At 47.1% G+C, this 12,520-nt stretch overlaps 1 protein-coding gene across 1 annotated transcript in view; it reads right to left on the reverse strand.

Annotated features, from left to right (window-relative positions):
• Positions 1-1,918: 1,918 nt before the first annotated feature.
• The window catches only part of LOC142571685 (membrane metallo-endopeptidase-like 1), a 28,759-nt gene continuing 18,157 nt past the window's right edge, over positions 1,919-12,520 (reverse strand). Inside the window, exons 6-7 of the mRNA XM_075680218.1 lie at positions 8,423-8,902; positions 1,919-4,225 (exon numbers count right to left, since the gene is read on the reverse strand). Of these exons, the coding sequence (XP_075536333.1) occupies positions 4,006-4,225; positions 8,423-8,902 (700 nt within the window). The 3' untranslated portion in view covers positions 1,919-4,005. The remainder of the gene's footprint in view (positions 4,226-8,422; positions 8,903-12,520) is intronic.

A 12,520-nucleotide genomic window follows, 5' to 3' on the forward strand; every position in this document is an offset into this window, starting at 1 on the left:
GACTCCCGGGGAAAGGACGTCAACAGCGGGTTCATAGTTCGCTACCTGGTTCCGCGTATTGGGCGTCGGTGAGCCCTTAAGATTGGGAAAAAGAGCGGTCGTTGAGAGCAGGCGACGGTGGGATGTTGAGGTTGGGCAACGATGGCGGCGATAGGGAACAGGAGGTGAACGATTCAGCGTTTGTGACTGGCCAGTGAATTCCCTCGACGAGGGAAAGAGGGAAATAAATGGCATAAAAAGCGGATCCGGTCTGCTGTGAAGGGAAATGCTCGGACATGCAAAGACTCTAGCGCGTAGTGTGCTCCGATAGCTGGAGCCGTGTTTGTAAAACTGAACCGTGTACCTTTTTTTTTAATATAATACTTTTTTTTTCATTCTCTTCAACGTCGCTCGGAACCCTTCTTTCTCCCGGCACCTGGCACGGCGCCATCCATGGAACCTTCGTTGGCTGCAAGGAACACCGACTTTCGCAACAGCGGCCATGGGTACAGGAAGATAGTAGTGTGGATTAAAGATCACATGGTGGTAGTCGATATACTAGTTTCTAGAGAAAAAAACCGAGTTAACCATACGGTGTAATGCGTACGGCGTCTTCAACATTACCTCGTGATTCGTTGCCTGCGTTACCTCTACCACAAAGGGCTGAGTGGCTGACGTATATACCGCAGTCGCCTCCCGAGAGAGCACGAGAAACTCGGGGAAATTTTACACCAAGCCATTTTACCCATAATTAAGTTTATCCGTGGTTGAAATGCTTCGAGCAGCTGACAGGAAGTTGTCGCGCAGTGAGCTGATTAGTGACAAAGATGTATTTCTTGTGTAAAAGTATACGTTTGTCGCCCAAACTTATTATACGGCAATTTACTCTCTCTTGCCGGAAGTATTTGTATGTTTACGTAATTAACCCGCGGATAACATGCTTCGTGAAATATTGTAACAAAACACGCGGTACAAATCAAGAAAACAGCACTTTCCTAGAGCGCTGTCATAAAAATTACGAGAAAATCAGGCTTCGTAAAGCGCGTTCCCACCGCGGATTACTCTGCTATCCGTTGGCCAGCAAACGCGAGCGAGAAAAAGGCAAAAGCGGCATTGTGAGTGGGCGCAGTAGTCACGTGGTTCACAGGGGCGCTCTCCTATTGGCTGTTGTATATTTGAATGGCTGACGAACCTCTCTCGGGCGCATTTGCGCAGCAGCGATTTGCGCGTCCAGATCAAATTTAATTAACGATCGTGGCAGCTTGACGCACGTGTTCTGTACTGAACACCAAAGGAAGCAAGTTCCCGTGGTGGTGACGGTGCGTCGGCGTGCGCTCGTAACGGGAGCAAGACATCGGCAAAAGAGAAGTTTTCGCGTCAGAGATTCAGCTGCGGATTTCAGCTCCAACTCTCGCTGATGAAGGGGTTGCGCAACGAGAGGAGACAAGAGGGGACGCTTTTAATGCGCTGTCATCCACCTCTACACGACGCATGGATGCACGACGCATCAAAAAGGCTACTAAGGTGCACGAAACTGCTGCTGCTGCAATAAAAGCAGAAACCTACATCAAAATGTAAAGAAAATCTGTCCTCAAAGGCAAAGGACTACATCCCAGGCGGGTTTTAGGTGCTCAAAGTAAAATATAAATGTTTACAACAGATGAAACTTCGAGCTGCGTTTTCTCAGCTTTCGTTCTTTTTGTGCAGTTGCTTTAAGTCATTCCTGTGCCAGTTCACAACGAATGAACACAAAATAATTCCGTCTTTCGCACTTAGGAAGATCCTGAGGGATTGATGAGTGCAATAAAGCTGTTCCTTTTTTCGTGCACTTCATAAAAATGTTACAACGCTTTTTTTGCAAGTCATTAGTAGGACAGTATGCATAGGAAAGTTAAAAAAAATATGCTCATTTCAGCATCATAGCTTCATTGCACAGAATTATAGCATTGTTATAAGCACGGCGTTATAGCTTTATTGCACAGAATGAGCCTTTGTGAACATGCTGATGTGAAAATCTTGGCGGACCTATATAATTCATTTGGGGATGACCATTAGAGGCTGTCAAGTGCGGTAACTAGAGAACTGTAATAAATACCACAAAACGAATTTCAGTTATGATATCAGCATAACAAATCACACCTACATGCCAAATTTCATCAATGTATTCCCCTAAATAAAATACGTTTTAATTGCCACGTCCTCCCTTAAAGCTTATTTATCAGACCTGTTGCGAGTGGAAAAAATGAAGTTTACAAAAAGAAATTCTATAGCCGTTAACAATAGTGTGGCTGTCGAAATGGCATAGTGACTATTCCACAACGGCTATAGCCCAGATTGCAGCCATTTTTGTACAAGGCTCCAGCCCGCCGACGAAGCGCCGGCCTGCGTCTTGTACTGTAGAGACGGTGGCGATATCACAGGCTGCAGCGGCGGGGGCCATCGATTCCACCTGCATGACACTCCACGATACATGGCACCCACTGGCTGTACGACGAGGTCGCGTCGCAGGACAGCAAACGAGAAAGTGTGGCTGTATGGCGTACACTACAGCATCACACGAATGCTCCCTAGAGGGCCGTTAATGGCGTGAGGGCACGGGCGTTCTCGGAAGTCCATTGCCGGAAGAGTCAGTGAGCAGGTATGCGTGTCCACTGGATCGCAGCGGACAATAAATCGACGGGGACTGACAGAGTAAAGACGCCGCAAAGCGCTGCGCTAGTCTGTTCGTCGTGAGCAGGTATACAGTTGCGGCGCAGGAAACGATAGCATGCCCGCCATGGCATTGTTCGTTCCGCCACAGTACCTGCAGAAAACACAACTTCCTACGTACTACACGTGCCGAGGATTGGGCCGCTCCCTTTGACACTCCCCTCTCCCTTTCGACGTCTCTTGAAATAGCACTTGACGTGACAACATGAGACGTCTCTGTCATGTTCCACTTGAGAAACTTGCGTGCTCACCAGACACGAAGGGAGTATAAAATCGAAATCGGGGTTGCGAACACGGGCATTGGACGACGCCATCTGGATAATGCCAAAGCGATACAACACTTGCAGCACAAACGTTGCGACTTAACGCCCCTGCACTCAGCATATTACACAGTGCCTTTCGCGGCTTTCACAGAAAACGCCCGGGTGGATGCCTTCATCTCTTAGTCGGCTGAAAGACGTCCTGAAAGACGTCCTGCATTTCCTGCCTAGCTTTGCTAAGTTGATATCGATATGGTCAATAGAGTCTCTAGTCTTCTCGGGTCAGTTATTGTTCGCTGCAATGTCCTCGTGTCAGAACATACGTAAAAAAAGTACTGGGCTCTAACGTGGAAAGACGTAGCTTTTCTTGTGTAGCAAGTTTGGCGGAGAAACAGTTGAGGATAGATTTTGCATACCATCACAAGTTGCTACAGCAAGCCACGCTGCCGAAAGGAAGTATACATGCATTTATATACAGCTGCAACTCGTGCGCTATGCAGTGAAAACGCGTGGAAGCAGTACAAGTTTACAGAATGTGTACCGTACGTCACGGGCGAATGCAGCTCGTGAAATTTACTTTGCATGAGCTACACAAGACAGTTTTTTGTACGTGACGGATCGCGCTAGTGTTAATGTAATTAGCACAGAACAGCTGTTCTAGGACGGCTTGTAACGCGGCGAAATGCGCTCCAAATTGCATGCAACTTCAATTTATCTGGAGCAAAAGGCTCCGTGCTTAATCCTTAGACACGGGAGGTAGGTTACATTACAAGGGGCAAAATCTTGCGGCGAGCCCTCCGCATCCCAGGAAAGTTACAGGGGGGGCTTTTGTGGTGTCGAGTACGGCCAGACTACAACACCTGCGACAATTTTAACCACGCCACGCTAAAAGACGTCTTACAACAATATGAACATTTCATAAAGATATTACACTTGGTAACTGCGCTAACAGCCTCTGCGAGGGCCTCAGCGCCATGTGGAATTTGCGCAACGTATAACACATACAATTAAAAGCGATAAAACGTGACATCACAATGGTCGTTAGTCGCATGAAAGTTCAGAAGAACTGGCAGCGCTTAGAGGGGTACATTGGAGACCCGTGTACGCAGTTGAAGGCCGCCGCAAAAGGTCTGAAGTTCTTCATGATTCCGGTGCAACGGTCAGGCACGTAAGCGCCGTCACGGTCGACCCGACAGAATGTATGACAGGCGGTCATGAAGAACACTTGCTCTGGCGTGTAGACGTCCAGGTCAGAGAGCGGCGCGTCGTATTCTTCCCTGCGAGAAGCGTCATGTTCACGCACAACAGCTATGCGAAAGAAAAATGGTTATTTGAAAGCTACCTTTATAGCAGCACATGTTAAGTTGATTATGATGTTATGACGAAATTTATAACCCCTGAGGCCACTCATCAGCACGAAGATGCGTTGCCTTTTGAGCGTTCATCTAGCGATCAGAGTCGACATCACATGGATCGAACTGCGAAAATTTGGCCGATAAGTATACTGCGTAGTATACGCGTGCCTTCTAAGCTCGCAAGATCTCAAATGGCGACCGCTCAAACCTTACATATAAAAGAACTTCCACAAACCACAGGCTCACTGTCGTAAATTTTCTTTAAAATGCTTGCATCTTCTAAGAAAACGCGCTTTGTACACCAAATGTACCGATAATACGTATATATTTACTACACAAAACATCCTGGAGACATTGAGAACGCCTCGTAATTAAAGAGAAAAGCCTAAAATACCATTACGATATGTTGCCGAAGGCAGTGTTGCTCGTTTAGACAAATATAGAAAAAGTGCCGAAGTAGCAATGCTCTGCTACTCAACACGAAGTCGTTGGTTCGACTCCCGGCCGCCTTTGTACGGGAACGGAATGCAAAAACGGTCCTGTGCTTAGGTAACCTATAGAAAGCACCAGATAGTAAACATTCATCCACTGTAAGGCGTGGCTCATCACAAGTTCATTCCGCTTTGTACTGCCCACACTGGTACGAACAAGATGCGCACTGACTGGGAACGAAGAAGCAAAATGACACGAAGACACGCTTCTTCATGTCAGCTTGCGTCTTCGTTCCCATTGTATTGTGTGCGCAATAAGAATGAACGTACACATACTAGCCCAGTTCATCGCTCTGTTCAATGTCAAACCGAGTGCTGCGACTGGTTTCTTTCTTGCAAAGATCTTATACTAAAACGTCGTCTGAAGTTCTCTGAATTCCGCAAGAAAAGCTGCTGTAGAAGATTTCCACTAGCAACAAAAAGATTACCTACAGTCAAGATTCGATTTTAAATAGCGCAAGTATAAACTGTGCTTCTTATAAACAGTAATAAGGCATATGCATTTTTTGTGATGTCACATTTGTCTGCGTTGAAGGCAAGATGCAATGCGGGGAATGAGAGCAACAGACGGACATTCCAAATGAAACATTGAGCGACAGGTTCTAATAACCAGTTTTTTTACATTTTTTTTATTTGCGAATGTGCCATTAAAGCACGCTTTAAAATTTTGTGAGTCGCGGGATCGAATCCCGGCCACGGCGGCCGCATTTCGATGGAGCGAAATGCGAGAACACCCGTGTACTTAGATTTAGGTGCACGTTAAAGAACCCCAGGTGGTCGAAATTTCCGGAGTCCTCCACTACGGCGTGCCTCATAATCAGAAAGTGGTTTTGTGACGTAAAACCCCATAATTTTTAAAATTCTGTGACACCATAGAAATTGGTTATAGAATCCACTATAGCCGCTAAGGTTGTCATTTTGCAGTTAAAGAATGCCTAAAATTAATCAGACGTAGTGGGGCAATCTGTTAAATAGCAAGACTAATCATAGCCCAGGTGGTGTTCTGGGACATTAAGCAGCCTCATCGATCAGTCAAACAAACAAAAAAGCTAAATTTACAGTAGACTTGCTGAGACCTTGAATAGTCACCACCCAATTTCCAGCGAAGCTGTTTATTTCGAGCAGTTGCCGAGTTCCAGATGCCTGTAATTAAATCACATACTTGAAAACGTTGCCCGTATATGGCTGTTCCTTCGAAACCCTGCCGGCATACAACGCTTTCCAGCACCTGTTAAGAATTTTTTTTACGAAGGCAGTAATTCATCTACACACAAATTGCTTCGCTAAAGAAATTGTCCGTAGGGTCCCTCCCCCACCCCCTCTTTCGTCCCCCACTTTCGATAAATTTATCTTGGTAGGATTCCGAGTTCTACCAGGAAAGAGGCATAAACTATGTGTTGTTCGTAAAACACACTTATAAAGCCCCTGATTTATTTATTTATTTTAGTTATTTATTGCCAAGGACCCAATTAAACCGTGCCGCTTTCAGTTTTGCTTACGCATCACCCCTTACGTGGCCCTTGCTGTCACTAAGCAATGAAACTGCCTCGTCTATTTCACCGAGGACACCAGGTGAACGTCATATCAGGCATGAAAAAAAAAACGAAATAAATGAAGGTTTAATTAATATTTGTAGTGCTCCTCATTAAGCCAGGGACTTGAAATTCCGGGACATATTGCAGTGAATTTACCCCGCATATCTACATATTGAAAAGTTTGTGTAACGCAGAGTTATCTGGGTAAAATGGGAAACGTAGCTGGAAATGCCAACGTAACATTTTCAAGCACTTGATGAAGAACATTTTTTTTTACAAAACCTATATTTGATACACATACGCTAACCTTGGCACTGAAACTTGCCTTTTGCCCTTAACAATTTATGTGTAGTTCACCGAGGACACCGGAGAAACTAAGATCATCGAACCAAGCCAGGAAATACCAAACAGGAAAGTTCAGTAAATATATAGAAGGCATCAGTTCAAGGCAAACAGGAAATTTTCGCCCCCACATCAGACTTTACATTCCCCCCATTTTCACAGAATTTAGACTTGTCTTGTAAAGTTGTTTTAGGGTTTTGGGAAACACACTCAAATGCTTGAATAGGTAACTTTCTACAAAGACTAAATAACCTATACGGATTAAACACTTATCGTTTGTCGATCACAGCATGCTTCATACATCAGCGATATGATAAACGCCGTACCTCGCATAGATCGTCGAGAAGGCCGGGGAAATGCAACTACCTGCCTTGTGACGCATGAAAATCGGTTTAACGGTAGTAAGCAGTAATTATTTTCAAAGCACATAATTATTCCACGTGCTCCAAACTTTCGGCATACGTCAACCATATAGGCTGGGTCCCGTATTTCCTGAAAATATGGACTCTGTCATTTTTGCCCTTTTCAAGCAAGAAGGGAAACTTTTGAAGCGTTTCATATAACGCATTTAAGCAATTTTCATTTTACGTCCGATTGACACACACTAACTTCAAAATCTGCCTGCATGTTTACTCTGCTGTCCACCACATTTTCTCAAAACAAAAACTTCGTGAGTTACGGATTTTTTTCTCAGAAAACTGAAAACTGGCATATGAAGTTTTCGAGCGCTTGTAGTCGCTTTAACAGCTTCGCTTTAAAACTAACATGCGTAAGAAAGCAACGGGACAGCCTCCTGCGACGCCAGTTGCGTCCGTTTGTTCACTCGCCTTTTTGGCGCCAGCATAAGCTGAGTAATGATAGAGCAGACCGGGAAGAAACGTCCAGGCGTTTAGTGCTGTGTTCGTGGCAATTTTTAAGAGTGCCGGCCGTCGGAGAGCTTCCTCGCAGCGAGGAATTACGAATCAACCACGGAACTCATCAACGCAACCGATAGAACTGCACGACTAGAAATTAACCCTTGTCATTCACGTGAATTGGTCACTTGCTAGGACGCATTTGTGCCGTTCTGCAGCATGGATGAAAGAGAGAAAAATCGAGAGGGAGCATAGCATTGCAATGTTCAAGCCGTTACAAAATATATAGAAAGGGAGGAATCGTGGGAAAAGCACCAAAGCATGTGATGGGCAAGCGGTCGTTTCTAGTCCTCCCACGCGGCTGCACTGGGTCTGTCGTCTCTTTGTACGCTGCACAGCTCCGAAGATGTAGCACGCGGCTGATCGTGCGAACGCTTCGGAGTAAGTATTCTGTTCCAACGGTGACAATGGTTTTAGGTATTGAGGCCTGAAATTAGTAAATATGCGCGAACAGGACAGAGAGGCTCGGACTGGAGAAAGCGGCGGAAACTCAGGCGACCAGCGTTGCTGTAAATTACCACGAATCGAGCAACGTACGGCTTAATAACGAGATAAAGGTGTCGGAGGTGGTTGGCTTGCGAAACTGACTGCCTGACGCCATGCTCCCTTTTAAGTTGCTTCCCCCTTTCCTTCATGTTTCTGATTGGTCAATTTATTTAACGCTAAAGGCTTCAATATCGTCACCTGAGGCTTCTAAGCTTTCTTTTTCTGCGTGTATCCTGTTAATCACCACTTTTCCTTGGGAACTACATTCTGTGCTCAAGCACCGGGTACCATCGAAAGCTATCTCTTCGTAAACCACCTCAACTGAGGGGCTTCGTCTCCACGTCTGTGTACCTGCGATACTGGAGGTATGCTGCGTAGGCAGTCTCCAGCGCAGGGAGGTCCGGAAAGACGCCTTCTTCGAGGCACTCCGCAGCCGACGCTGACGAGTTGTCGCCTTCGTTTTCCCACAGGCTCCAAGGTCTCGTCGCGCTGCTGTCGTTGACGCTGGTTGCCGCTACCACGTCGGCGAGCCGGAACAGCTCCCTGGCGAGGAGGAATCCGAGGCCTCCGAAGCGCATGGCACTAGTGCCGCCCTCGGCGTGGTAGGGCGGCTCCAGCGCGGCCGTCCCCATCGAGACCAGCCGCCTGAAGGGGTCGTGCGACGCCATGCTGACGTAATCGGCGCTGAAGACGCGCGTCGCAATGTCGCCGGCCGCCGTGCCGAGCGAGCGGCGCAGGGCGCGGCGACTGGACAGCCAACGCTGCACGAAGTCATCGTCAGAGCGGGGCTCGGCGTCGCCGTACAGGTCCCGCAACAGCACATCCTCGCTGCTGCGGCCACACGCGCGTCGCAGACACGTTACTGGGCGAAGCACATGATCGCAATGGCAGCGCTGGCGCGAGATACAAGATAAGAGTCAGCAGCGCTTCCAGACTACAGAGCAGTGCCAGCGATATAGTTGGCTTCCGAGCGTTATCTTCGGTACTATACCTGCCGAAGGCCACACTGCATGACAGGCGAGCGAGTGATCCCGTAGAACATCACCCAGAAAAGTTCTACCGCCAGAGTTTTTCAATCTAAACGAAAAACTAAAAAATTACTACGAAGTTTCATTTCGTGAACGCGGCTCACGCGCAAGCGTATGGGTGTTATTCTTTTTTTTTTGTGTGCATTAGGCGTAGCATGTCTTACAGGTTCTTTGATTGTACATGTGGCGGTTATTTCAAGGCTTACTTATTATTTTGCATGTTTTCTGTTCGTTATTCGATATTTATAAAGTGTAAAGTGTCATTAGGAAAAATTGTGATGCACTGTAAGGAAATGCACAGCCTTTATTATTTCTAACAATTTAGTAATGTGCTATTCGCACTATTGATTTTCCCCTTCTTCCTCTTCTGGAGTCTCCTGGGCACGCCAAGCCCGCGCCTTCTGCCGGACTTGTTCAGCCCGGCGCTTTGCGACGACCTCGGGGTCGGTCGAATCACGCTCGACCTGTCGTGGCTTGCGTCGCTCCTCCTTACTTGTCGATCCGCGCTCGGGCTCTGGATCACGAGACGAAACCGGGACGTCCATGGCGCACACAGAACCTGTAGCAACTGCCAGAGGTGGTAAACCCAGCGCGCCTCCGCCTACCATCCTCCTCTGCTATGCGTCACCCCTTTCCCCTTCTCCGCTTCGCTCAACGCCACCTAGACTGTCATCTAGCTGGCGTAGCTTTGCAGTGCTCTCAGCGCGCTCCTCCTTACTTTGCAAGAATTTCCCCGGCACGCGATTCTCTTCTCCACCTCCAGGCGCCTTCCTCCACACATAATCTCGCCGATTTCACAGACGGGGAATGTACACTTGCGCATAAAAGGCATTCATGGCGCAGCTTGCTAAAGCGTCGAGCTGCTGTTCTTGATGAACAAGCGTGACGTGGTTTTGATTCCTCTTCGTGAATTCGAACCCACGTTTTAAATATTTTCATTCTTCATGGAAGATGTCGGCGAAAACTTTTAGATACCTAGTTGGTCGCAGGGAAAGAACTGCATGCACTAGCCCAAGAATTATAACAGCAGTAATATCCCAGACGTTTCTTCTTGCAGTCACCGTTGTTGAATCTCACGCTTCATAGGCTCATTCTCGAGACTGATTAGCACGTGTCGACATGTCCCTCAGGCGTGCGCGAGAGATACGATAGCACGTCCGAGCGCCGCCAAAAATATTGAAGCGAGAAGAAATCACCAATGAAAAGCCGCAGGTTGTTTCTAGAAAGGGCACATTTTCCAGAATATTCATGAAATGAAGAATATGATGAGTATTGGATGTACCTGGCGCAAGGGCCAGGTGCGGCCAAAGAGTGTCAAGGCATAGGTCAAAGGCGCATTAATTGTGGATTTACAAGGCTAGACGTAACACCGTTCTATAGAGGTCTCAAATATCGAAAGTGTATAAAATATTAAGTATTAAAATTATGATAATGGCACTTGAGCCGTGAGATGTGCTATGGTCGTAAAATATATACAACGATGGAATGATATAAAAAATATATGGGTACCAATAGCACAAATGCTGCAGCAGGACCCTTGCACGCTAGGGGCTGGAAGCACGTGCTCTACAGAAGCGTATTTTCATAGCTGCAGCCTCCAGTCAGAGTATGTGCTATGAATATCTTGGCTTTATTAGACGCAATCTGTCAGCATCGCGTAAAAAAAGCTCAAAACAGCTTTGCCGTCAAAAAGCAGTGCTTTTCCAAGAAGCATTGTCGGATGTAATGGGATTTGCTCTAGGTAGGCTAGAGACGAGTGCGTTCTACAGCGAAGCTGTTAAGGGCTAGGTCCCCCACGATCATGTCCGTGTGTAGACACAAAACTATCATCATCAGCATTGTCTCCAGCGTCGTCGTCTTCTTCCACAGCTGGCTCGTTGGCGCCCTTCGGCGCTACCGCGCGAACGCGTTCGTGCCAGGGCTCCCGCGTTCGTCGTCGTAGTCATTAATTAACACAAAGACGTAACCAATTTTACAACGCTGTTAAGGGCTAGTTCCCCCGGGAACGTGTCCTTGTGTAGACAAGAGCTCCCCATACATGGGCTGATCCCTAAGGTAGTGCAAAGCCGGGCAGACCCGCGGTGGAGGTGCAGTTCGCCAGTAAAGGTCCCACATTCACAGCTTCACTGGTCATCCTTCTGCACAGAGTGGAAAGGCACCAAATTTTTTCTGTTACCTGTTTCCTTCTTTTCTTTTTTTTCTTGTTGTTACTTCTTCCATAGTGCACGGGGTAGACATGGCAGTCTCGAACGGAGGGGCGCGTTGGGAGGCGGCCCTGCATGCTCAGCCACGACCTCGCCGATCAACTGTGGGTGCTCCGGCACGCTGAGGAAGTCGCCCGTGTCCAAAGACACGAGGCCGTCATCTAGGCTGGGGTGCTTATGGCCGCACCCCGCCCAAATCGCCGGACATTTCGAATAATGTTTTCACTTACTCCATACTGCACATGATCTAGAGTATGCCGAGTGGTCACCATCGCAAATGATGCAATGGGGCTCAGCATCACAGTTGTCTGCAGAATGCTCTTTTTTGTAATAGGAAACATTGGTTGCGCTTTCTAGACAATCACATGTAAGAAGACAGGACATGTGATTGTCTAGAAAGCGCAACCAATGTTTCCTATTACAATGAACCAACTTGCCCAACAACGCATCCTGCTAGAATGCTCTTTATTGCCACATTTTGCACAGGTTAGCCACTCTCGGCAGCTTCTGAGTAGCATGACCAAACCTTTGGCACTTAAAACTGCGCCGCGGGTTTCTAATGTACAGTCGTACCCTGATTTTAATGTAACCTGTTCCAGGTGTCTCCGGCGATGTGCTACAGCCAAAGGTAACTATTTAGTGCTTAGGTGGTATCTCCTTGTTGTCGCGTCTGATCTTCATTCTTTGAAAATTGATTACGTTTTCATCCTTCCATCCTTCCAGGAATTCCTCATCGCTCAAATCCATCAGGTAGTCCTCTGAGATTACAGCTTTGACAGTATTCATCGTTTGGCTGTTACGATTATAGAAATATTCCCGAATGCAACAATGCTGGTTAGCTTAGCTAACCATGCTTTGTCTTTGACTTCAACTGGCGGATCACTACTGGCCATCTTGGTGGCTTTATAGCCTCTTAAAATGGTATTCGTGAGACGGTTCGAGACAAGGACTGGAGAAGGGATTCTGGCTTTCTTGTCGGCTGCTTCGCCATGAACTACATGAAATTTCGGAAATGTTTATTTGCTCTTTAGAAAGAATTGAAAGGAAGATCAGTAGAGAAAAAAGTGGAGGTTCGCATGAGTTGAAGAATTATTGTTCGGCGACGATGCCAATTACCCACCACCGAGCCAAACAAGGGGACACGATCCGGGTTGTGGTGAAGCAAGCCCTGCCATTTCAACTGTACATTGTCGCTATAACCACATATGCTACAACCG

This window comes from Dermacentor variabilis, chromosome 2 (assembly GCF_050947875.1).
Source record: "Dermacentor variabilis isolate Ectoservices chromosome 2, ASM5094787v1, whole genome shotgun sequence".
In the NCBI taxonomy this organism is placed as follows: domain Eukaryota; kingdom Metazoa; phylum Arthropoda; class Arachnida; order Ixodida; family Ixodidae; genus Dermacentor; species Dermacentor variabilis.